This window comes from Anastrepha obliqua, chromosome 1 (assembly GCF_027943255.1).
Source record: "Anastrepha obliqua isolate idAnaObli1 chromosome 1, idAnaObli1_1.0, whole genome shotgun sequence".
Classification (NCBI taxonomy): Eukaryota; Metazoa; Arthropoda; class Insecta; order Diptera; family Tephritidae; genus Anastrepha; species Anastrepha obliqua.
In genome coordinates, this window is record NC_072892.1 from 5800229 (window position 1) to 5823645 (window position 23417).

At 37.5% G+C, this 23417-nt stretch overlaps 1 protein-coding gene across 5 annotated transcripts in view; it reads left to right on the forward strand.

The window, feature by feature from the left end:
- Window positions 1-22993, forward strand: part of LOC129250992 (mucin-2) — a 102586-nt gene extending 79593 nt beyond the window's left edge. For 4 of the 5 annotated variants that reach the window (XM_054890489.1, XM_054890493.1, XM_054890492.1 and 1 more), the window contains 6 exons: window positions 2483-2571; window positions 15623-15831; window positions 15919-16393; window positions 16455-17764; window positions 21039-21827; window positions 21896-22993. In XM_054890489.1, coding sequence (XP_054746464.1) covers window positions 2483-2571; window positions 15623-15831; window positions 15919-16393; window positions 16455-17764; window positions 21039-21827; window positions 21896-22771 — 3748 coding nt within the window. In that variant the 3' untranslated portion in view covers window positions 22772-22993. The remainder of the gene's footprint in view (window positions 1-2482; window positions 2572-15622; window positions 15832-15918; window positions 16394-16454; window positions 17765-21038; window positions 21828-21895) is intronic. The other variant, XM_054890494.1, reaches the window with a different exon arrangement.
- Window positions 22994-23417: the final 424 nt, after the last annotated feature.

Genomic DNA, 23417 nt, shown 5'->3' on the forward strand with positions numbered 1-23417 from the left:
CATTTTCTGCATTTTCTCTTGTTCGGCACTTCTCTTAACAAATACAGCGCCAACATCTTATCTGGTGTATATTTCAGTTACTGTGTCTTTTTACATATTTTTCGTGCACCATTTTTTTTGTTAATTTTATGTAAATATATTGTTTCAGCATCACCTTTCTTCAGCTTTCTTTACAATATTTCTCCTTTTTCCCCTTGAGGGTCTTCTGCGTTTTCTATTCTATTCACACAAGAGTTGAAGAACTTTTTCGTTACCAAAAATATGATTTAGTGTATAATAAAAATCTTATATATCAAAGTTTTTTCTAATAACGGTCACCGCTCGGCAAACCTCCGAGTCTATTTTTGCCATGAAAAAAGCTCCTCATAAAAATGTCTGCCATTCGGAGTCGGCTCGAAACTGTAGGCCCCTCCATTTGTGAACAAAAACAAGACGCACTCCACAAGTAGGAGGGGGAGCTCGGCCAAACACCCAAAAAGGGTGTACGCGCCAATTATATACATACATATACATACATATGTATCAAAGTTTCATGGTTTGTACAAAATTCACAAAAATTTTACAAATTTTAAACAATTATATTCAAAATTTTCTGTTTTTTAATCAGAATCTTTAGAAAGCTTCTAGGTGTGTAGTTTTATAGCCCTATTCAACTTAATTATAATAAAGCATAAGTTTGAAGTCGCTCAAAATTGCGCTGTTCCTTCACAACTGTTCCTACGATGTAGAGCAATTTCTTCCATATAAAAGGCTTCCGAATATGGGCTTTATACCAACTGGGTTGCATTACTTCCAATGGTTAACTAATTTCGTTAAAGTGGTCTCGCATGCGGATACCTATAAAGATATGTTGTGATCATAAAATATTTAGTTGTTCGTTTTTGAAAACTATGTTTTAAGGCTTCGGGCATCTCACAGTTGTAAAGGATTCGGAGAATCAAAGATTGTCAGTTTTACTTTCAGATGTTTTTGTTGTTGTGGTAGCAGCATAAACATTTCCTAAATTTGTCCGGAGGAATAGAGGATAAATAGAGGATTGATAAAATAAATAAATCCAACTTCACTTCGTGGCCCTCTCAACTTAGTATGGGTCGTTTAGATGCACAACTTTGTTTCCAGCGTTTTGTGATTCCTAAATATCTTTCATTTTCAGCAATTTTTGTGTTGACGGCTTTAGACTTTCTCTTATTGTCATTGTATTGCCCCTTAAGACTCCCAGATCGATGTAGCATCTTTAATGCTGAGATCTACGTTATAAATAAAGCAGCAAAACTGATAAGACGAATGGGAAACCTTACAATTTTTGTTGATAGTCAAGCAGCGACCTAGGCACTGGCTTCAACTCGCATCAATTCAAGAGCTGTTAAAAATGCAGAAGGTCGCTATCGAGTATCAAAAAATACAACACCACACTTTGTTGGGTCACCGGCTGCTCTGGAGTGGAGGGAAATGAAAGAGCGGATGAGTGTGCAAGAAAAGGTTATGAGCTTGATTTTCAGCGAGTGGTAGCGAACATAAGTATTGAATTGGGCGTAATCTAGGAAACCAATAGGAAGTGGTCTCTGACTACTAACTACAGGTTCTCCAAAGCGCTCAGGCTAAAACTGAATCTGAAAAGGACTAAATGTTTGCTTGGATTGAACAGATCAAATACCAACGTCCCCATTGGTGTTATAACGGGTCAATGTTTTCTGCAGGATTTGCGGAGATAAAAAAGAAATTGAGCTCGTACAACACCTCCTCTATGAATGATATGGAGTCTTCTTCTATTTATATAAAAAAATATAAAGTTTATACTCGATACTTTTTATGGGAGAAAAGGCCTAAGGCCAACTAGCGAAAAAAATTGTCAAAAAGCACTGGTATTTTGTAAACTTTTGAAACTTACTTTTTCAGACTATGGAACTACACATCCAGAAATATTCTAGAACTTTTCATTAAAAGTTGAAAGCTTTGATGAAATTTTGAAAAATATTGACAAAAAAAATTTTTTTTTAAGTTTGAAACTTTGCATTAAATGACTTTTTTCAAAGCGAACTGTATAAAAAAAATGTGGTGTATTTATAATTGTGCAATGGGATGTATATGAGAAGAAATCACACGGGCACGAATTAATAGTAGCTACTATTATTACTAATTTTTTTCTATTAAAAGCTAGTTAGTCACAGAAGAAAACGGGAAATGTTGATGAGCTTTTGAAATCAAATTTAAAGTTTCGGGTGTAAAATTCTTCATTGCTACTTTCATCTTCATTTAGTATGAAAAACCCTTCGTATGTGGCCGAAAAGGACAATTTGGAATGGCTACTCTTCGTAAGCGAGTTTGGTTGTTGTGTTTAACATTCTTGACCACAAATTTAAAAATACAAAAATTAAATGTATATATTTTATATTGTATATATTACATTATTGAAGAAACCAATATTGCACTTGACTTAGGTACTTATTTTACTAATATCGAACTCTCGAATACCCACTTACAGATTGGATCGAAAGTCATCACGTGGCATGATCTATGAGAATGAGGAACTGAGGCTGCGTACCATCAACATAAATGCTGAGGTTGAACGAGGTAAATATGTTCGCTATAGATGTATATATGTACGAAGCTATGTGTATATTTGTAATACAAAAAAAGGTTAACTACAGTCAGCGTGCATATTAGTGAGCACCTGCCGAAACTACTTTTTGGAAAATAGCTACGCACAGATTTGCCAAGTGGTTAGTCTTAGCATATGTGACTCTATTAATGTTAGGTAAAAAACTTAATTAAAAAATTATTTATGAGTAATTTTTTCATAAAAAATGGCTTAAAAAGAAAACAACAGGTGACAAAGCGTAGAAAAATGTGCCTATGAGTATAAAGCTGTAATCAAATAAGAAACAAAGATGAAAGGCAATAAACATAAAAAATGTCAGCCACTTGGTCTGCTCAATGTCATAGTGGCCATTCAAAAGTAGTTTATGACTAGTAAAGGGTTGTCCATTATGGGTGGATCGAGGCGTATATGGGATAAATACTGTTGAGTGTGAGTTATTAACTAATATTATTCACTGTTTTTGAAAGTTCCATGTATACCATACGACCAGATATCCACAAAACGCCGAGTCTTGGAAAAGGCCCATGAAATGAGAATCGATAAACACAACTTTTTGTCTATTTCAAAGCCGCATTATACACCATGAAAAGGAATTGTGAATGTGCGATGTCTGAATTTGGTATCCCCGCATAACTAATCCGGCTAGGCAAGATTGCGGTGAGCTATACCAGCAGCGTTAACAAAGTTGGAAAGGACTGCTCCGAGCCCTTTGATCCTAAACGAGTTTTCAGACAGGTTGACTCGCTGTTGTGTGACTTCTTTAATCTGATGTTTGAGATGATCGTACGAGCCGCAGAACTTAATCGCTCAGGCACAATTTTTTATAAGAGCGTACAATTGTTGGCGTATGCCGACCTTAACAACCGCGCTGTTAGTTTTGCCCTGCATAAAGAAGCAAAACGAATGGATCTGGTGGTGAACGAGAACGAGAAAACGAAGTACCTCCTGTCATCAAACAAACAGTCGGGGGATTCGCGTATCGGCACCCACGTCACTGTTGACAGTTATAATTTTGAGGTTATAAAAGACTTCGTGTATTTAGGAACCAGCATTAACACCGATAACAATGTCAGCCTTGAAATCCAACGTAGAATATCTCTTGCCAACAAGTGCTACTTTGGACTAAGTAGGCAACTGAGCAGTAAAGTCCTCTCTCGACGAACAAAACTAACACTCTACAAGACTCTCATCATGCCCGTCCTAACGTATGGCGCAGAAGCGTGGACGATGACAACATCCGATGAAGCGACGCTTGGAGTGTTTGATTTTCGGACCTTTGCACGTTGGCAACGGCGAATGTCGCAAGCGATGGAACGATGAGCTGTATGAGCTTTACGACGACATAGACATAGCGCAGCGAATAAAGATCCAGAGGCTCCGTCAGCTGGGTCATGTTATCCGAATGGTTACAAGCGCTCTGGCTCTGAAAGTATTCGATGCGATACAAGCGGATAGTAGAATAGGAAGATCTCTTCTGCGTTGGAAAGATCAGGTGGAGAAGGGCTTGGCTTCACTTGGTGTGTTCTACTGGCACCGAAACGACCGGCAATTTACGGTGGTATAGACTTAAACGGTTCCATTTTCAATGACTTTCCTGCATAGGAAAGACTGAATTTGTGTAATAGGCTGGGTTTTGTTGATGTTGAGAGCGTCGGACCATTGGTGCTTAGTGACTTAATGACATCTCTAGATCTCTGCGACTTCAGAACCTCTCTAAGAAAAAGTCCCACGATCTCCGTAGATAGTTCGAGAAAAGATATCCAAATCGATCGTGTAGAATATCCATCGTATGTAGCACAGTCTTACTGAAACCGCCTTCATTTGGGCGACAAAGGTAGGTTAACATTGATTTGGTCCATTTGCTGCTGATGGGATGGCTTTGTCAGTGCTTTTCGAGTGCAACTCATTCAATAAAGGGGACATAAAGGGACACAACCCACATTGACGCCACCATAGCGTGTCAACAACGACCCATCCCTATTGGGAAGCCCTTTATAATAATGAAATTTGTGCTTCCACCTTGAGCGTCTAGACAACAGCGGCCAGATGTGCGAATGCCGTTAAATGCGTATCTGCGGAGTGGTGGAACGGCAAAAAAAAGGCAAAAAAAAAATAAATAAAGATAAATTTAAAAAAAGAGATAGTAAAAATGAATAGAATATTTATTTACAATCGCATAACCTATTCGTTTTCAAAATTAAATAATTAATTGTATTGCGCGTTTTGGGCGAATGCACGCCAGCTGATATAGCAAAGACTAAAAAAATAATAGTGAAAAATGTAAACAAACCGCAAAATGGAATATACAAAATTTAGTTTCATTTTTTTCTCGAACTTTATTATTTTCTTGCCATTTTCCTTGACTTTCTGTGCTTTAATTCAGTAGACTAGAATCGCACATCGAAAATGTCACTCTTTGCATGCGCTCTCAATCTTATAAATTATGTGCGATCACTCTCTCTCTCTTTCCCACTCTCCCTCTTTCTCTTTCTCACTTTTACACTCTATCGCTCTGTCTCTGCCATTTAATCACTCTATCAGAGATTTTCCATCTCAACACCAGATCTCTACAGCTTACCGGTTTCGCTCACCGCCAGGCATTCTCTCACACTCCCTGTTAGAAAAGCTTTTTAGGTCCTGCACTCGCGCAAAAACTACGCGCCCTTTCGCACTTCCTTCTTCTCGCCATCTCTTCTCGCTCCACTCATTCACATGGCGAACGAAGCATTTGTTTTGTCTGTTTTTGAGACAGATTTTCGGTTTTCTGTTTATCTTTCGCGTATTGTCAGTCCAATAATTGGCGTCAACGTTTTTGAAAATTTTTAATTTCGGCAGTGTGTAAATACTCACTCATAGCTACGTAACATACGCATACATGCAAATATCTTATAAATGCAATATATAAAAGATTATGAATTTTAGTGATTTTGCTGAAATTTGTGAAATTTTTGAAAATCTGCAAAATGTCCAACCAGTCAGTGTTGACTTTTTAAATATGCTCGAACGAACGAACAAGCAAGCGCTAGCGGGCACGTGTGTTGTATACTCATATCCATATATACATACATATTTTACTTAAGTATATTCAATTTCACATATTTCAACAGCCGATCGATCGACAGTTCATTATATACAATTTTTATTGACGTTTCAGCAAGAAATGCCTTTTTGGTCAGCGCATACTCATGTACATACAAATGTATATGTACAGGCATTTTTTTTGTAAAATTTCCAATTTTCACATAATTAACGAAAAGTGTGTGTGTATAAGTGTAGTGCTTGTGTTTTGTAAATGATTTGTGAAAATTAGTTTCGAAAACGAGACGCTAATGTTGTTATTTATTTTGTGGTTGTAAGTCTATGGAGAACAAGTTGTTGCTGCTGTTGTTGTTGCCAGTTGAAATTAATGTACTATATGCTTTCGCATTTCGTGAAGCATTAGTTCATGTCACCTTATTATTTCAATATTTACGTATTTACATATGTAAAAATGTATAAAGGGTCGTCCAAATGCAAGCTTAAAAATGAAAAAGAAAAAAAAAATAAACGAAAATTATATTTTTTCATCGATCAATTGACATTATGAAATAAATAATATATTTCACCTATTTATGTAATAGAATTTCATGCCGACATGAGCCAATTCTGGACGCCTCAGGAAAATATATTCTTCTTTTTTTACGCGATTGCAATCAGTCCTTGGTTCAGGTCTAGGATTAAAAATGCCGCCAGTTGCTTTTTTTCTTTACACGGTTGAGACTGTTATTTGTAGCATTTGCAGACAAGTCCCTCTGAACTTCGTTTTTTCGTTCTCGTTCCCTGTCGAGGTCAAATTGCATTTGTGCAGTGATAACAGAAATCAGGACTAGACGACAGGAGATACAAATCAGATATTAGAAAACGGGCACTAGATGATAGAGGACAGATAACAAATTACAAAAATGAGATGTAAAAGATCCGATAAGAGTGGCTATATGGATATCAGAGGCTTGATCACTGGAGATCAGTTCTCAGAAATCAGGGACTAGGGACTAATAAGAACAGATACCAGTGAGACAAAGGGGAGAGGAAAAAGATCATAAAAGATATCTGAAACTAGAGAACGCAGGATGGAGGTCAGGATGGATCAGGAGGGAGCCTCCGTTTGTGATAGATCAAGATGATTATCCCACTTAGTGCGCTAAAGATGCATTGCCTGGATAAGCTTAATGCTAGTGGACTCAAGTTTGCAATCGCCACTCTGTAGCGTTCATCCTCGTTAAGTGAAAGTGAGCTTTCAACAGCATTTTAGAAACAAAAGAACCACTGATGCTTTTATCTCACACTTTCCCCTTTGTCTTTTCAAAATCACGTTTTTTCTCCGTAAAGTCTCGTGGCGTGAATTATTCTCGTTATAAAAGATGAATAACGACTTCTAGATACGAGTAGTTCAAGCTGTTCTAAGCAACTAACTGAGCAGCAACAAGGAAGATCGCTTAGCTTCGATAGCTGAGGAAAGTGGAGCGTAAGCAAAAACCCTCATAGATGCGATCTTTGTTCAAATTTTCATTATATTTTGAGATCGATGCCAAGTAGATACTTTTGGATAGAGTTTTACACACGCAATCACAGCAGCCATATTCTCGTCGATGCTACGGGGGTCATGTTATTCCGCACAGACAAGTTAGTCTCATGAACTTTTGTTCGAACTTGCGGAGAGAGGACGCTTCGTTTGTGTTGTTACTTTTTTTGTTTAAGTAGATCAATAATTATATCATTAAAATATATTAAAGTGCCTTGCGATTCAATTTGTTCTGGATAAATATTTTTGACTGTAATTAAATATATGTATTAATAATATCTTCAGTGAATAATGAAACAAATTTGACGCTATTTGGTAGGCAGAAATGATATATAATTGAATTCATTCTGAACTGCTACTAGGTTTTTCTTATAATTTCCAAATCAAGAAATTCAATATGTACAACAAGATGGCGCTACGTGCCACGAAACCATTGCTCTTTTACGGGAAAAGTTTCCAGCCCGTGTTATCTCTCGAAGAGGTGATCACAATTGGCCACTGAGATCTTGTGATTTAACACCTTCTGACTTTTTTCTTCGGGGCCACGTGAAAGCGAAGGTCTACTCCAACAGCCCAGGGTCGATTCAAGACCTCAAAGATGGAATTCGTGAGACTATCGAGGACATAGGGCAGCCACTTTGCAATTCGGTTATGGAAAATTACATGAAAAGGATATTGTACTGTAAACGTGGTCATGGTGGTCATTTGCCTGATGTTATTTTCCACTATTTACATTTTTAATGAGCTAATATAGGGTTATTCAATAGGTGCGCTTCAACTTTTTTCCGATAGGGAGGGCGAACGACGCAATATTTTTTATTTTTCGCTTGTCATTTGTAAACTTCATTAGTATACATTTCATCATGGAACGTTACACACTTGAGCAACGATTACAAATCGTGCAAATTTTTTATGAAAATAATCGTTCTGTTGCTGCTACTTTAAGAGCATTACGGCCATTTTACGGTCCATTTAACAAGCCGTCCCGTTTTGGGGTTATGTGAAGTCATTGGACTACAGTAACAAGCCGACGACGAGTTGAGAGCTCTGAGCCAATATTGAACGCGAAATTGCTGGAATTTCGGCCGATTTATGCAAGAGAGTGGTTGAAAATTGGGTTCAACGATTGGACTTCGTAAAACGTGCACGCGGTGGTCATGCAAAAGAAATCGAATTTCATACTTAAATGTATATGTTCAAACTCGATAATAAAAAAAATTAGTTAAAAAAGTCAAACCGTTTGTGTTTTATTCAAAAAAGTTCAAATGTTGAAGCGCTCTTACTGAAAAACCCTATATTTTTTTTCAATATTTCTTGCAGTTTATCAGCATCATTTATAATTATTTTTTTTTTAATAAATTTATTTTACCAGATAATTTTTTCTGAAAAAATATTTTTTTCGGTTATCAGTATCATTTATTTATTTTATAAAATTATATACAACATTGTTTTTATATTAATTATTAATTTTTCTTTGAGTAATAACTTCTTTCGGAAACATTTTTTTGTTTTTGTTATCTGCATCATTTATATTTTGTATAAAATTCTATATGAAAAATTGTTTTTTAGTAAAATACTTTTTGTATTAAAATATCTTTTCTTATATTTCCTTTTTGCTCAATAACTTTTTTTTTTTTAAATATTTTGTTGTTTGGATATTTTATAAAATATGTGAGACTAAAATTTTTTTTTATTAAAATATGTTTTGTAACCAGTTTTCTTAATAATTTTTTCCGAAAATATATGTTTCTTGGTTGTCAGCATTATTTGTTTTATTAATTTGATATTAATCTTTTTTTTATTAAAATACCCTCTTTATAAATTTTTTTTTTGCCTAATCATTTTTTCTGAAAAAATATTTGTTTTGTTTTGGTTATCAGCATCATTTATATTTTATACAATACAATATGAAATAACATACGAAGAAGGTTTTTTATAGAATTATTTTTTTTATTAAAATATTTGTTTGTAACCATTTTACCAACTAATTTTTTTCTGGGTAACAGCATCATTTATATTTTATATAATACTAGAAATGAAAAGTTTCTCTTTGTTAAAGTATGTTTCTTACTTAGTACTTTTTTTTCTGAAAAAATTTTTTTTTATAAAATTTTATGTGAAAATGTTTTTTATGAACTATGATTTGTGGTTCAGGATCAGCTATATTTTTTATAAAATTTTCTATGAAATTTTTTTTATTAAAATATTTGTTAAAAAAAAAATATTTCGTTTTGCCCAATAGATTCTTTCTGAAAAACTTATGTCGTCATCGTTATTTTTTTGTGTTTCGGTTATGAGCATTACTTACTTTTTTTAGAAGTTTATTTTAATATTATTTATAATTTATTTTATTTATGTGAACATATTTTTTTATTAAAATACTCTCGTTTTTATTAAAATACTCTTTCTTATAAGTTTTTCCTAATAATTTTTTAGAAAAAATTTGTTTTTTGGATATCAGCATGACTTATATTTTTTATAAAATTAAAAAAAATCATTTTGTTTTATTATAGTAAAATACTTTTTATTAAAATATTTTTTTTGCCAACAATTTCTCCTTTCTTCCGAAAAAAAAAATTGTTTTTTTTTTATTATCAAGGTCATGTAGAATTTTAGGTTAGTAATTCACAACTAGTAGAGGGATTGAATAGCCACGGCAATCTAATAAAGGTAAAATATAAAGTCTCAAGAAATTTGGTATATCATTAACTACTTATAGAAACATTGAGTCAAGAATTTAAGTAGCAAATTGCCGATAGCGTTGCAATACAAATCCAAGCTGATATTTGGACCACCCTCTGTGGAGGTGCATAAGCGTGTACAGGTATTTACATACATACGACTACGAGTATGAATTGTTTAAGGACACTCTCGTCATGGGCTGATTAATGTAGTGTAATATATTTACTGTGGAGGTCGTCAAACTGTCGACAATTGTAATAATATTTGAGAAAATTATGTCAGCACTTTAAAAATGTAGCAAGAGTAAAAGAAGCAATCGAAATATAGACTAATATACACTTGAGGAAAAAAATAATAAATTGTTGCTGTTGTTGTTTTTTAAGTGAAGATATGCATTCGTTATATTCGAATTAGGGCCCTAACAAAGATACTCATACGTACTCAGTCTTTCCAGTTCAATTGGCAATTTCTTTTAAAATGCATTCGAAAGTTAGTCATACCATCTTTATTAGAAAGTATGAAGAAATATTTTGCATTTTCTATGAACTGCGGCTAGTGTGAGTAACACTCAAAGTGAAATTGCGAATTGATCTAGACAACTGAGAATGCATACCTTCTTTTAGGCCTTATGGATCGGTGATATCAGTAAAATATTCATACTATATTCATAGTATTTTAATGATAATTTGAATAGCCAATTTGAAGTACCATAAAAGCTCTGTGGCTACTCAACCCATTGCCTTATGAATCGAGCGACGATTGTATATGCCAATTTCGATAAAAGCTGTATTTTCAGTTTTTTAAATATTTGTTCAATAGGATTTATTGCGTGATTTTCGGCACGGAAGTAGGATCACGTCTTCTAAGGCACGCAACATTAGTAGTAACTAGAAAACTAAAAAATAATTAGATTTGCTAAAGATGGTATCCTGTTCTGCTAATGAAGCCTTTTGGAAATGTCAGTCAAAGTTAGCAATGAATTTTCGACAATTATAAAAATTCTTGCTGAGAGTGACCGCCCATTCAACGCTTTTTGTCCATGAAAAATGTGTTTTCTTTGTGCTTTACAACGATGTGCAATTCTTCTAAACCTGTGATGCATGACCGTGCGTAATAATGAAATTGTTGTTGTGGTTTTTCGCATGCATAGATGATTTCATTGAATTTATGAATGCACATTGCACTACCTTCTGATTTGTGGCTACCAAGGCGAATGTTTTGTTTTGATAAATTTTTTGTTTTATTGTAAATTAGAAATTTATATACAGTAGCGGTCGCTGAAATCTGGGCACCCTGTTAGAATGTGTACACTTTATTGCGGACACCTGAGGGACTGAAAAATTTTTCTGCTTATGGAAGGTATGCGTTTATGGGAGGTGTCCGCTTATGAGAGAAGTGTAAAAAAAGTAAATAATATGTTATGGGAGCGTTAAGGTGTCATGGGAGAGTTGTACACTCAAGAGAAAACAATTAATAAAAATTGTTAAAGATTTGTAATGTGTACTAAAAAAGTGTCCTCATATGCGAGGTATCCGGTTAGTAGGGGTGTCCGCTTTGTTATTCATAAATTTTCACTTAGAGAAAATAAAATATTCACATTATAAGATATTCCTGTAGGAACTTTCATAAAAGAAACATCTCTCATCCAAACTCTTGTTTTTCTATACATTGTTGGATCTTTGCCTACGTCTAATACACTAAAAAAATCATACAAATTTTATTGTGTTTTTCCGCGCCTGAATTCAATGTCAAAATTCATTTTAAGGCTGCCTCAGCTATTTTAATATAAAATTCCAAAAGAAACAAAAAAAGGAAGAATTTGATGGAAATTGTAATTTATTTATTAAACGAGTTTTTAAAGTTCTTAATGGCCATTAGAGTATTTTTAAAAAATATTTTTGTTGCACGGAAGTAGAAATTAATTTAAGGAAAATAATAACCTTATACAATTTAACTTTAGCACTAATTTACGAGGGGTATAGTTTTTGTGAGGTAAGGTACACGTTTTTTGTTTTCCCACATTCGCTTATTTTTTCACACTCAAATTATGACAGAAAAAGGTACTTGTAGTGCAAATAAAAAAACAAAAAATAAGACTAATAGCTTAATTATTAGTGAATCTATTATTATTATTACTATTATTTAATTTTTTACTGTTATCAGTTCTATTGCTACCACACAAGTGTTCGGATGTCAGTTTCATGTAGTTTAAGGGGTTACATGGGTTTCGTCGGGTAAAAAAAGGCTTATTTTCAATTTTTTTTCTATGTAAAAACTTATTTATTTAATTCAAACTTTTTTTTTGTCTATTCGTCTTATAGGTACATATTTAAAGAATATTTTCTGAAATTTTCAAAAAAAAAAAATTTAAACTCCTCCATTGTGACGTCATTTCAGGTGACCCCTCGAAAAAAAGGTGCGTCGGCGTTGTCAGCATAACTCCTGACAAGATCATATAAAATGAGAAAACAAAAATAAGTGTTTTAGTTAAGACCATAAACTCGTGCTTGAACGAAGGAAACAAAAAAAAAGTAAAAATTGGAATTTTGACAGACATTTTTCGAAAAAAAGTGAAAATTTTTGTCAAATTTGCTTGATATTTTGTTTTTTTTTAAATAGTTGTAATTGAAAAAAAAAAAAAAAATCCTTCGTCCAAGCACGAGTAAATTGTATCTCGAACACAAAAATCCATCAAGATCGGTTGAGTAGTTTTCGAGAAAATTTGACAACCGACTTTGAAAACACGGTTCCGAGAAAAAAGTTTTGAGTTACAATAAAAGTGGAAAAAAATGTTTTTTTGTAACTTACAACGAATCGTCGATTCTTGGGCCATAAAGTAAAGATCCTGCAGCAGTTGCAATGTCCAGGGCATTCTTTTGCTCCTGTCGATGACGGATTCTGTCTTCGCGAGTCTCGCTCGCGGATTTTTTTTCGGCTGCGTACACACTGTTTTCATCCGAAATTCGGGCATATTCGTGGGAGTTTCGGCCTAATTTTAAATCCATACCGTGCATAATCAATAATAATAACCAATGCCGCAATATTAACAATCTTTGAACCAGCATTGTGTATCAGCTTCACAAATGACACTAGATAACCACAAATAATACCACGTTTTTAATAAATTATATTATAGAAACTTGAGAAGTAATCACCAAGTAAAATATTTTAACTAGTTTTCCTTAGGAAGTGAAAGTAATATACAACAATGACAGACACACCTTCCAAAGGCTGTCTCTCCGAAACTATTATTCGGATCAACTTGAAAATTTAGGATAATATTCTTGAGACGTTGTAGAAATTAATAAGCCAAAAAATCGTTTTTTTGAACCCACGAAACCCATGTAACCCCGTAAGCAGTGAATATTTATTTTCTACTGGAAGATTTTCATTTCATTTATTTATTTTCATTTTCATTAATAATCAGAAAATTTCAAAATTTTGATACCAAAATAAATTAAAAATTAAAAAAAAATAATAAAATAGTATCTGACAACGCTTGAACATTTTTTCCGACAGTTGGTGGGCAAATTTCTCTACTTTGTAAAATATTTGTTGCTTCAATTGCGAGAGAAGAACAGCTAGATTCTATGAGGCCTGGATATCAGTAGTAAATAATTCTAACTAGAGGGTACCTTCTTTTTATGTCATGTTTACCGTTTGACAAGTAGAAAAATGTACAAGAAAGACTAACGGGTTCAATTATTCAAACTTATTATGAAAATGGTCGACCGACATATAACAAAATTCTTGATTCTGTTTTAGGAAATAATCATCCGAATGACTCGAAAATTCAAAGGTTGGTGAACAAATTTCTAAACACTGGTTGGGAATAGAAAGCGGACTGGCGGACCAAAAACTGGAAGTTCTGTTCGCTGCTGTAGCGAAAAGGGTTGCTGAACAATCTATTGATTGTTTTTGGGAATGTTTTTTAGCGGCACAGCTTTTAAATTTTTTGTGTATTAGGAATTACTGGGCGGGTATACATTTTTTTGATATCTACTTTTTCCTGTGTGTTTTTTTAAAGCTTTTATCTGCACGTCACAGATTTTTAATTTTCTATTTTTTTTGTTTTTTTGATATATTGATTTTTTTTGGGAATATTTTTCTGATAGCACTGGCTTTAAGTCTTTCATGCAGTGAGAAATATTAAGTTAAATTGTTTTGGATACATATATTTATTTTGGTTTTTAAGTTTTTAGCTTTACACCACGGATACTTAATTCTTTGACTGATCTTTTTTTTTTTAGCGGCACTGCTTTTAAGTCTTTCGTGCAATAAAGATTTTTGAAGTGGGGCGTCGATGTACGAACGAGAATGGAGAGTAAAATTTCAAGGCCATGCAACGTTTTGGGCATTTTCGTTCCGCAAGAGAGAAAAAAGATGCAACGTAGAGGAAATGGAGAGAGAAAGCAGTACTTTATATATATCTTAGATACACTTTAAGCAATTTTTCCTGAGTTTTTCCTTGTGGTTGCTAATTTCTGGTGAGAAATAACACTGCCTATTTTTTGACCCTGCTGTTTGGGGCGTTTTTCGGCCCCAATTTGTTTGGTGCCTACTTTTTGGCGCTTATTTCCATTTCCTGGCTAGTGCTTGTGCGTACTATAAAGTGCTATCCATTCCGACGTTGGATTTATTGGTATTGCCTTGCGGTAATTTGTGCCGTTGCTGCGGTCCTGGAATCTCTGCGTTTGTGCGGGTGATAAAGGCTCGGAGTAGTGCGCGTTATTGTCACGGTTTGCGTCCGGCATTTACCTACACCGGTCGACCATTTAGATTTAGTTTTCTCGCCACAGCTACATTGATATTTGCGTCGTCTCTGAGTTCTTTCTTAAATCCTTTGTGTGTCTCTAAATACCAGTCCTATATAAATTGATCGATCTCATCTCTTTCGATGCGAGCCCTTTTGGCAAAACGCACTCAAGACAGCCACCACTTTGGTTCACAGCAACGATAGCTAATGCAGAATTCTCAAACCTACCATTCGTATTTTCACATTACAGAAATAAATCTAGTTAACTCTAGAATAGACTGTGGTTCACTTCTTAGGCAATATTGCATGCTTAAAGCGGTGCTTTAGAAGTATCTAAAGTTCTGGTCTTAAATAGGAGAATGTGCAAGGGTGATACGCATCATGACCATAAGGTCTACTGCGCTCTCAATCGTTTACAATATTTCATCCAAATTCAATTCCCTTATGGATTCTAAAATTTGAATTTCTTCAGCCATAGCTCACAGCTGTTGTTTAGGAAGTTTAGTGCATATATTTTTTTTATGTAATACCAGAAATGTTTTGTTTTGACTTCCAGTGAAATTTCAGCAAATTCACACGGTATAGAAGCTATTTTTAACAAATTTACATTTATTGCTGCAAATTAACGCATTCATGAAACAAACTGCCTTTGAGCCAAATATAAATACAACAATCATCCCGACCAATAGCCATACGTACATACATATATTAAGCGCCAAAAAGCATCTGGCACTGGAAGCATTCATTGCTGATTTTTGCATATACATATCTATATTATCTTTGGTTGATATGTGTAGCGGGTTTTTTCTATGGATCACAACACATCGTCAAAAATAACATGAATGTGGCGGGAGACGGCTAATGGAGGCTAATGAAACACTTTTCTCTAGATTTTATTGATTTTATTTTTTTCTTTGTGTCAAAGAAAAACACAGAAAATTAATGTGAAAGTGATTGCACACCCAATTAAAAAATCAATACCAGCTTTTAATTGATTTCTCTTTCAACTACCTGTCACTTTCAGGGCAATCCGATATCAAACGCTTGCGTAGAGAGAATGAACAGTTACGTCGTGAGATCTGGACATTGCGCGACGAATGCGACCGCTTAAATAAGCGCTTCAAGGCGAAATTGCTGGAGCACGATCATGGAGGATGCAATGCGCGGCATAGCGGTTGTAGCGGCGGTGGGCGCGGCAGTGGCCACGTTTGTGACAGTAACTGCAACAGTGATGTAAGTGAATATAGAAACAATTTTGTTGGAATTTATTAATTTTTTACTCTCAATCTTTCCCTCTTTCTCTTTTCCTCTCCCACTCAGGACTCAGATTCCTGTGATACCTGCAAGGGCAACGATGATCAGTGCAGCGACGAATGCTGCACCGGTGGCAGCTGCCCACAACTGGCTACAAAACAACCCATTATTGAATTTGCGCCTGCCACACCGTCAACTCCAACATCACGTACAGATATGCCAAACCTGGCTGTCAACTGTGTGGGACCTGCGTCCGAAAGTACGCCAAATTTACATCAAGCTTTCGATCATCTATCCGTCGTCTCTGAGGAGACGATGAGCAATGCTGAGCTGCATACACAAGTGCCCCATAATGAGATGTTGCACATTTGCATGCCCGAAAGTAGCGGTTCGCAGATGACACTACCTAGCCTGGTCGGGCCGCTGACGCCACTGACGCCCATCGAACAGGTGGCTAATCAGCTGAATGACCTACAAGCAGTTGTGCCGCCACTATCTTACTTTGAGAATGTTTTACAGGATCATATGGGCTCCAATATAGGTGGGTAACCACAGCATAAGGGATATTTGTTTTTCAAATACTTTGTTTTGTTACTTCACAGGGAATGTAGCCAACGCAAGCTCACCAACTTCGAGATTAATGCGCCATACAAATGGTTGGGACTATAAACTGCAATCGCCCTTCGCACATCGCAAGATTTCGGGTGACAACTCGCAGCCAGCCCTACAGATTGCGTCACTTTCACCGAATACCGGCCAACAACAGCGTCAGGCGCCTTCTCAGCTATTGACCACATTTGTGCCTACGATGGTGGCGTCCACGTCTAGTAACGGGGGCTTAGCAAATGCAACAGGTCTCACAGTAACAGCGCCCAGTCTGATGAGTCAAGCAAATAACCCCGCCATAGAGACGGTCGCAATCACCACCACACCAGTGAGTGCGCCGCCAACCCTGAACAGTCCGAAGCATTTTTTTGCGCCACTGAAGCCGCGTCTAAAAATTAACACAGCTTTGGCCAATAAGTCGCTGAATGCCACAAATTCGTCGGGTGTGCCAGTCATAAATACAGTAGCAACAACACCGGCAGCCGATCCGGAAATAAGTGGGTGTCAAAATTGTGAACCACCCGATCTTTATGTGCACAATGCCTTGGCTGCCCCCTATCAGCGTCAGGCTTTGATCGCGACGAGCGCGGCCAACGCGGTGCCCCCGCCAGTGCCACAACGCGGTAGCTCTTCTCAAGTAAGTCCACAACTACGCGCTTGTGCGCATTACCAACACCAACATATGCAAGAACGGCAGCAGCAGGAGCAGCATATCCATCAACATCTGCATCCGCACCAGTACTCGCACCAGCACCAGCAGCAGCACCAGCGGCCACTGCAACAGCCACACACTCAACTGCAGTCATCTCCAGTGCTGCAGCAGTCAATCGTTACTATCACAGTGACTGTAGACGATGCTGATGAGGTCGCCGCCGGTGCTGATGCTATTGCCGCCTGCAGTGACGGTGCGGCTGTTGCTGCCAATGCCGGATCTAACGCTTCTACAACGGCATTAATTAACTCGCCATATTCGCTGAAAGCATCGCTTCATGGCGCAGCAACCTTGCAAGCTCTGCTATCGCCCGCTGCAATGCCGGCGGTTTTCGTTGCACAGCCTAACACTGTAATAACCAAATTAAGTGAGCCAATTTATGCTACCGCACAAAAGCGCTGTAAAAGCCTAATAACTGCACCGGCCCTCACCAAACCGCTGATGGCAGTGACTATCAATCCCACCCAACGTCTAACACCAACACCAACAACATCAAACAAGAGTAGTGCGGTAGCAACGCCAATGCACTCACCGTTACCAGCGCCTACGCCAACAGGGGCATTAAAAGCAAAGCTTGTGGATAGTCAGAGTCAGGTGAGGGGTCCAAAGGGCCGCTCTTCCAAATCTGCTTTGAGTGTTGATTGTTGTTGGTAGTGGGTAGCAAAAAAAAAGCACATTGAGTAGCCCCTAATTACTTATATGTTATTGTTGGATGTTTATTTAATGTACGTTCAGGTTATCCCTTTACCGATTTTATTTCTTTTATATAACCAGTTATGTATTGCCTAATTTGAAATATAGTTGATATATATGTTTGCGTATCCTCCTACTAAAATCAATTGCACTGTGCATTAGTGAAAATAATTTTTATATACGAGGGTTGCTATTTATATACCTCGTTTCGGACCCTTTGAGTGTTGTCCGATGCCATCTTACAATTCCATTGAAAAATTTTAAGTATTTTTAGAGTATCTTTATGTGTGGACCATATGAGTGTAGCTTACTGTGACTTTAAAAATTCATGTTGGGGAAAAATAGGAAATAAATGGGGAACATTGTTGCTGTTATGTGGCGCTACAACCGTGTGTCGGCTTTGGCTGAATCAAAAATAGCGCGCCAGCTGTTTCTGCTCTGCGCTCGCTAGTGCCGTTTGCATTTGGTCCTTCCAACGGAGATGCGGTTTTCCTCTATTCGCCTTGCTGGAGTGACCATGGACAAACCAGCGTAGCCATTGTATGTTTATACACTGTTCCACAGTACGTGGTACTCCTTACTAACAGAAAGATCTTACGTAGAATTTTCCTCCCCAAACTTTCTAATTTGCTGTTGACATAATCCATGCTTCTGCGCTATACAGGAGGACGTAAAGAGCGTTTTTTTTGTCTCAGCTTGGTCCTTCGAGAGAGAGAGAAAGCTCTACTTCTCAATTGCCTACTGTTGAGAAGTGCTATTCTCCGTTGGCAAGAGCTATTCTCCATTTGATCTCCAGGCTAACGTCACTTCTGGTCGCCTGGTAGACAAAATCCTTCACAACTTCGAACTGTTGGTCACATATGAACATATTGTCCAATACGTGAAGACTCCTTGGGTGCTCACAGCAGGTACTTTATTTTGGTCTGCCCTCGTTCCCCGCAAAATATTTTCGTGCGATTATTTCCCACAATTTTTCACGACGATTAAGAAGAGAAGAATGCATTGAGTTAGCATCAGCTCAGTCACTGATGAATTCCGTGAAGGTCGTCTAAAATTCTTGCGCATTAGTATCATGGGCATTAATAAGATTTCGCATGATCACCTTGAGCTAAAAAGTGTGTGTTCGTGTTGGATACCAAACAATTTAATAAACGCCTGGACACGCGACTGTAAAACGGGTACTTTGAGAATCAGAATATTCTGAAAAACAATACACCCATTTTAACCGCCAATGCTTATCTTTTTATTGTTAGGTCAGAAATGCAAATAGCAACCCTCGTACAGATATTTAATTTTATTTATATATATAAGTAAATATAATAAGTAACAAATTTCAAAAGTCACCCGTCGGATTTTTTTTAATTTTAAAAGATTCTTTTGCTTACTAGGGTCTGTTAATAAGTCGCTGAAAATAGTTCGTTTTACTCCTCAACATAGTCTTCCTTAGGTTTGATATAAGGTAGTAGATCCCGCGTTTTCAAGTTAAGCTGTTGATTTTTGTGAACTCTGACAGCTGAAATAACATTTGTGGTGTGTTAGAAATTCAGTCTTTGCTTACGATTTTCCATTTGCCTTCATCTTATGTTTCTTGAAATTTTCTATGCTCTGCAAATAATAAAATTTCCGTGTACTCTCCAAACGACATTTACCTTAGTGGTGACCTCTTCATGTGAAACAAGTCTCTTACCAGTGCGCCATCTCTTTATTTTTAGAAACTTGAATGAGCTGGAAGAAAATAAACGATTTGTATTCTAATTCGAGCAGTCCTTGACGACTTCGGACTTGTGCGCCAGTGTGCTTGGAAGTAGGGAGCTTCTTCTTTTTCATTTGTAGTTGTTTTTTCAGCTCGGTTAGAATCGCTCAATGATCATCTTGTCATTTATCCCGCTAAGGAAAAGTGAAAGAAACTGCGTGTACAGAAAAAAAAAATAATGGCAATTACCTTGCTGGTCGATGGACACATCGTGGTCTGCTTCGACTTTGATCAACTACGAGAATCCATGTATTGCCTTCGGTTACGAAATGGCGCTTAAACTCTTGCGGCTCTAAATTGTAATATTTTAGTTTGATTCCACTGTAAAACAAAGTCCAGAGAAATATAATAATAAAATTCAGTCAGGAAAGTATGATGAAGGGGGTGTAACAAAATTTTACTACTAACAGTTTTTTTTGTACATTTAACCTATTATATCTTCTTCTTCTTGATTAGTGCGATGATCGCTTACGCGATTTCATCCGATTTTAACAAAGCGCGCCAGTCGTTTCTTTCTGCTGCTAACCGAATCCAGTTGGATACATCAAGTGAAGTCAAGTCCTTCGCGACCTGATCTTTCCAACGCACAGTAGGATTTCCTCTCCTCTACTACCACGAGCTCGCACCGAATCGAACACTTTGAGAGCCGGAGTGTTTGCATACATTCGGACGACATGATTCAACCAATAAAGCCGCTGGATCTTAATACTCAATATATTTTCTTTAAATGCGTTTTTTCTATTTTCTTCCTCGCAGTGTGTCACATTAAGTTGCTGAGCCGCGTAAAGTGGAGTATACTTTAGATGTAACGATCTTGAGATTTTGCGGGATGTTTCATCATAAAAAAGAAACTAAAAATAACCTTCAGGTATCTCTTTTCGAATTCATAGAAAGAGCTTCTTAGTTTTTAATGTGACTCGAGAGAAAAAATATGCCATACGTAGGCAAAAAATCGTTTAGAAACTCTGTGAGATTTGAAGGGTGAAGACCAATCCTAAATGAAGATTTAAACGCCTTTCTCGACACAAATTTTGTGTTTTGGTGAAGTGTAGCACAAAGAGGACATCTGATGACTGACTCGATTTTTACTTCGCTTGTCATTATAATCATCCGGCGCTACAGCTTGGCTTGCAAAAGTTTGTAAGCAAATATTTTTTAAATTCGAGTTCAGCCCTCATAGGGCTTACAAATGAATTTCGAATATGAAATTTTTGTTGAATACTTCACCGTAGCTGGACAATTACGAATGTGAAAAACGTCAACACTTTTACGTTTTTAAACTACTAAACAGCACTAGAGCTTTCGAAAGTAATAAAAAATAACTCACCCAGTAGAATTATCTGGTAAAGGAAACGCCATAGCTATATTATAGTAACGATACTCAAAGAAATCTATTAAATCTTATCTTGTGTTTCTCCTCAGACGGAGTCCGTCAACCTAGAAACCATCCTCAATGACATCCAATCCATTTCCGAGGACATTTTGGCAATTCAGCTAGACAAGCGAAAGGGAAATGAGAATGACATCAGCAAGCCGCTGGAGCAAGGTGACAAGAACAAGAAGCCATATCGCTCTGAAATGAATTTAACACTCCAATACGATGGCACAAAACAAGCTGCCACCACTAGTAACACCAACAAGACCGCTGCCGCAACTCAAACATTACTCAGCAGTAGTGGCGGTAACAATGGACGTTGTACGCGTTCACTGGAACGCGAACATACCGATAGTCCGTCGCCCCATATACCCGACGCAATGGTGCCCTTCCCAGACAAACGTACCTATATCGGATTTGATCAGATAAACAATGATGCGAGAATCGCGCTGCCGCCTACGAGCGTTGCAAATATGCCGCGACCGCCACTGCCACCTATGCCAGGAGCAGCAAATAAAGCACAGCCCTCAACACCCCCTGCACGCGTTTTTCCAGCGGCGCTAAACATACGCAGCGTGGGTATGGCGCGCGCTACACCTGTATCGATACCGCAGCTACCTACCGAAGAGTTAGCGGCGGCTGCGGGCTTACAGACTGCTACGCCGGTGGGGGCAGGGCTTACACCCAATAAGAGCCAATTGTATACGGTGATAGCGAGCGCGGCAGCAAAGCGTGCACAATACCGTAATGCTATGGCGCACTCGCTCGACGTGGACTTGGACGCCGCCACTGCAGCAACGGGGAATGATGCAAATACTGCTGATGTGGCGAGTGAGGTGAGTATACATATTTGTATGAATAAAATGTGAACATGTAAAAAATTCGCATATTTTATTAATTTCAGGCGCTGAGCAGTGAAGCAGCGCGACGAAAAGCACGACGCGTCTCAATCGCTTGCGGCGATTCAAGTACGCCAGAGTCACCTGACCCGGTGACAAATCCACACTTAGTTCGATCTCAAGCACAAATAAATTTAAGTGACGTGCAAGAGGGCGTTGCAACTAACGCCACGACCACCAATTCCAATACAACGACAACAACAACAACGAACACGAAGCATTCATCCATCGGCAGCTGCACAGATCTGCCATCTGCGTTGGCTAATCCAGCTCTGAGGAACCTCAAGCAGACCAGCCACAGCACACCCAATTCACCACATTCCGCGCGTCGGCGCAGCAACAGCAACACCATGAGCCCAAATAACGGTGTTGCTGACGGCGCATATCCTCCCCAATCGTTGTCTGCCAATACGTCGCCACGGCACACGGCCAACGTGCACCATCATCACACCAATAGCAGTTGCAGCAATATTGTTGTGGCGCATCAACGCAAGTCCAGCCAAGACTCGACACGTGGCAATCCGGCAGAGGTGTCTGCTGTTGAGGCTATCACGGGTCGCTCACGTTGTTCTCGTCGCCACTCGGACGGAACGGTGGCGAGTAATGCGCAACGCGTCAGCGGCACGTCCGGCCACCATCACCACCACCATCATCATCATCACCAGCACAGCGCGTCGGTGCTGAGCAACAATCTGCATCACAGCCATCATTCGCATCAGGACAGCACCTCTTACTCGGAGCACGGATCGAATAGTTCGGCCTCGTCGCGGGAGTCGTCGACTTCGTTCAGCGTGCGTTCGAATCGGCGGAAAATCTCCATTAGTTCGCACACAGGCGGCAAAATACCGTGGTGCGGGTGTTGGGGCAACGGTTGCTTGTAGGCTAGATAAGCGTAGTGGTGTGTGGAATGGGGTTTCGAATTGTAAAATATGTAGAACGGCGAAGTGAATGTATGTAGTACTAATACTTATAAATACATATTTATATTATATTTTAGATTTATTATTGTATAATCGCTTTGTTATAAAAATAGTAGTTCTAATGTATTTTATTATGTTAAAAATTAGATTATAGGGCATTTGTTTGAATGTAGAATACTCGTAAAATTGAAACACATAAATAAAAAGAAAATTAAAATATGAATATAATAAAAGAATTTATGTTACGAATTATCGCTGTACAGTTATTTAAGCTTAAATTGAACGCGTGAAATTTGGGATATCTAAAAGTGTTACAAGCAGCCAGTTTGCTAGTAGCCCACAAACAACATTACTTTCGCATCTTTCTGGACACCAACTCTTTCGTAGCCGAAGAACCAGGTTCACACAATTCTTTAGCCTTTTGTTTTGATTAAGGATCATGGTGATAGACCCAACTCTCATCCGCTGTGATGAATCGGTCCACAAAATCTATTAGGTTGAGAACTAAGTAATTGCAGATTTCACTCATAATTGGCTTCAGTTGAATTTTTAGACGTAGCAGACGTAGTACAAATGTAAAACACATTTTGTTATTTAATAGTTGGCA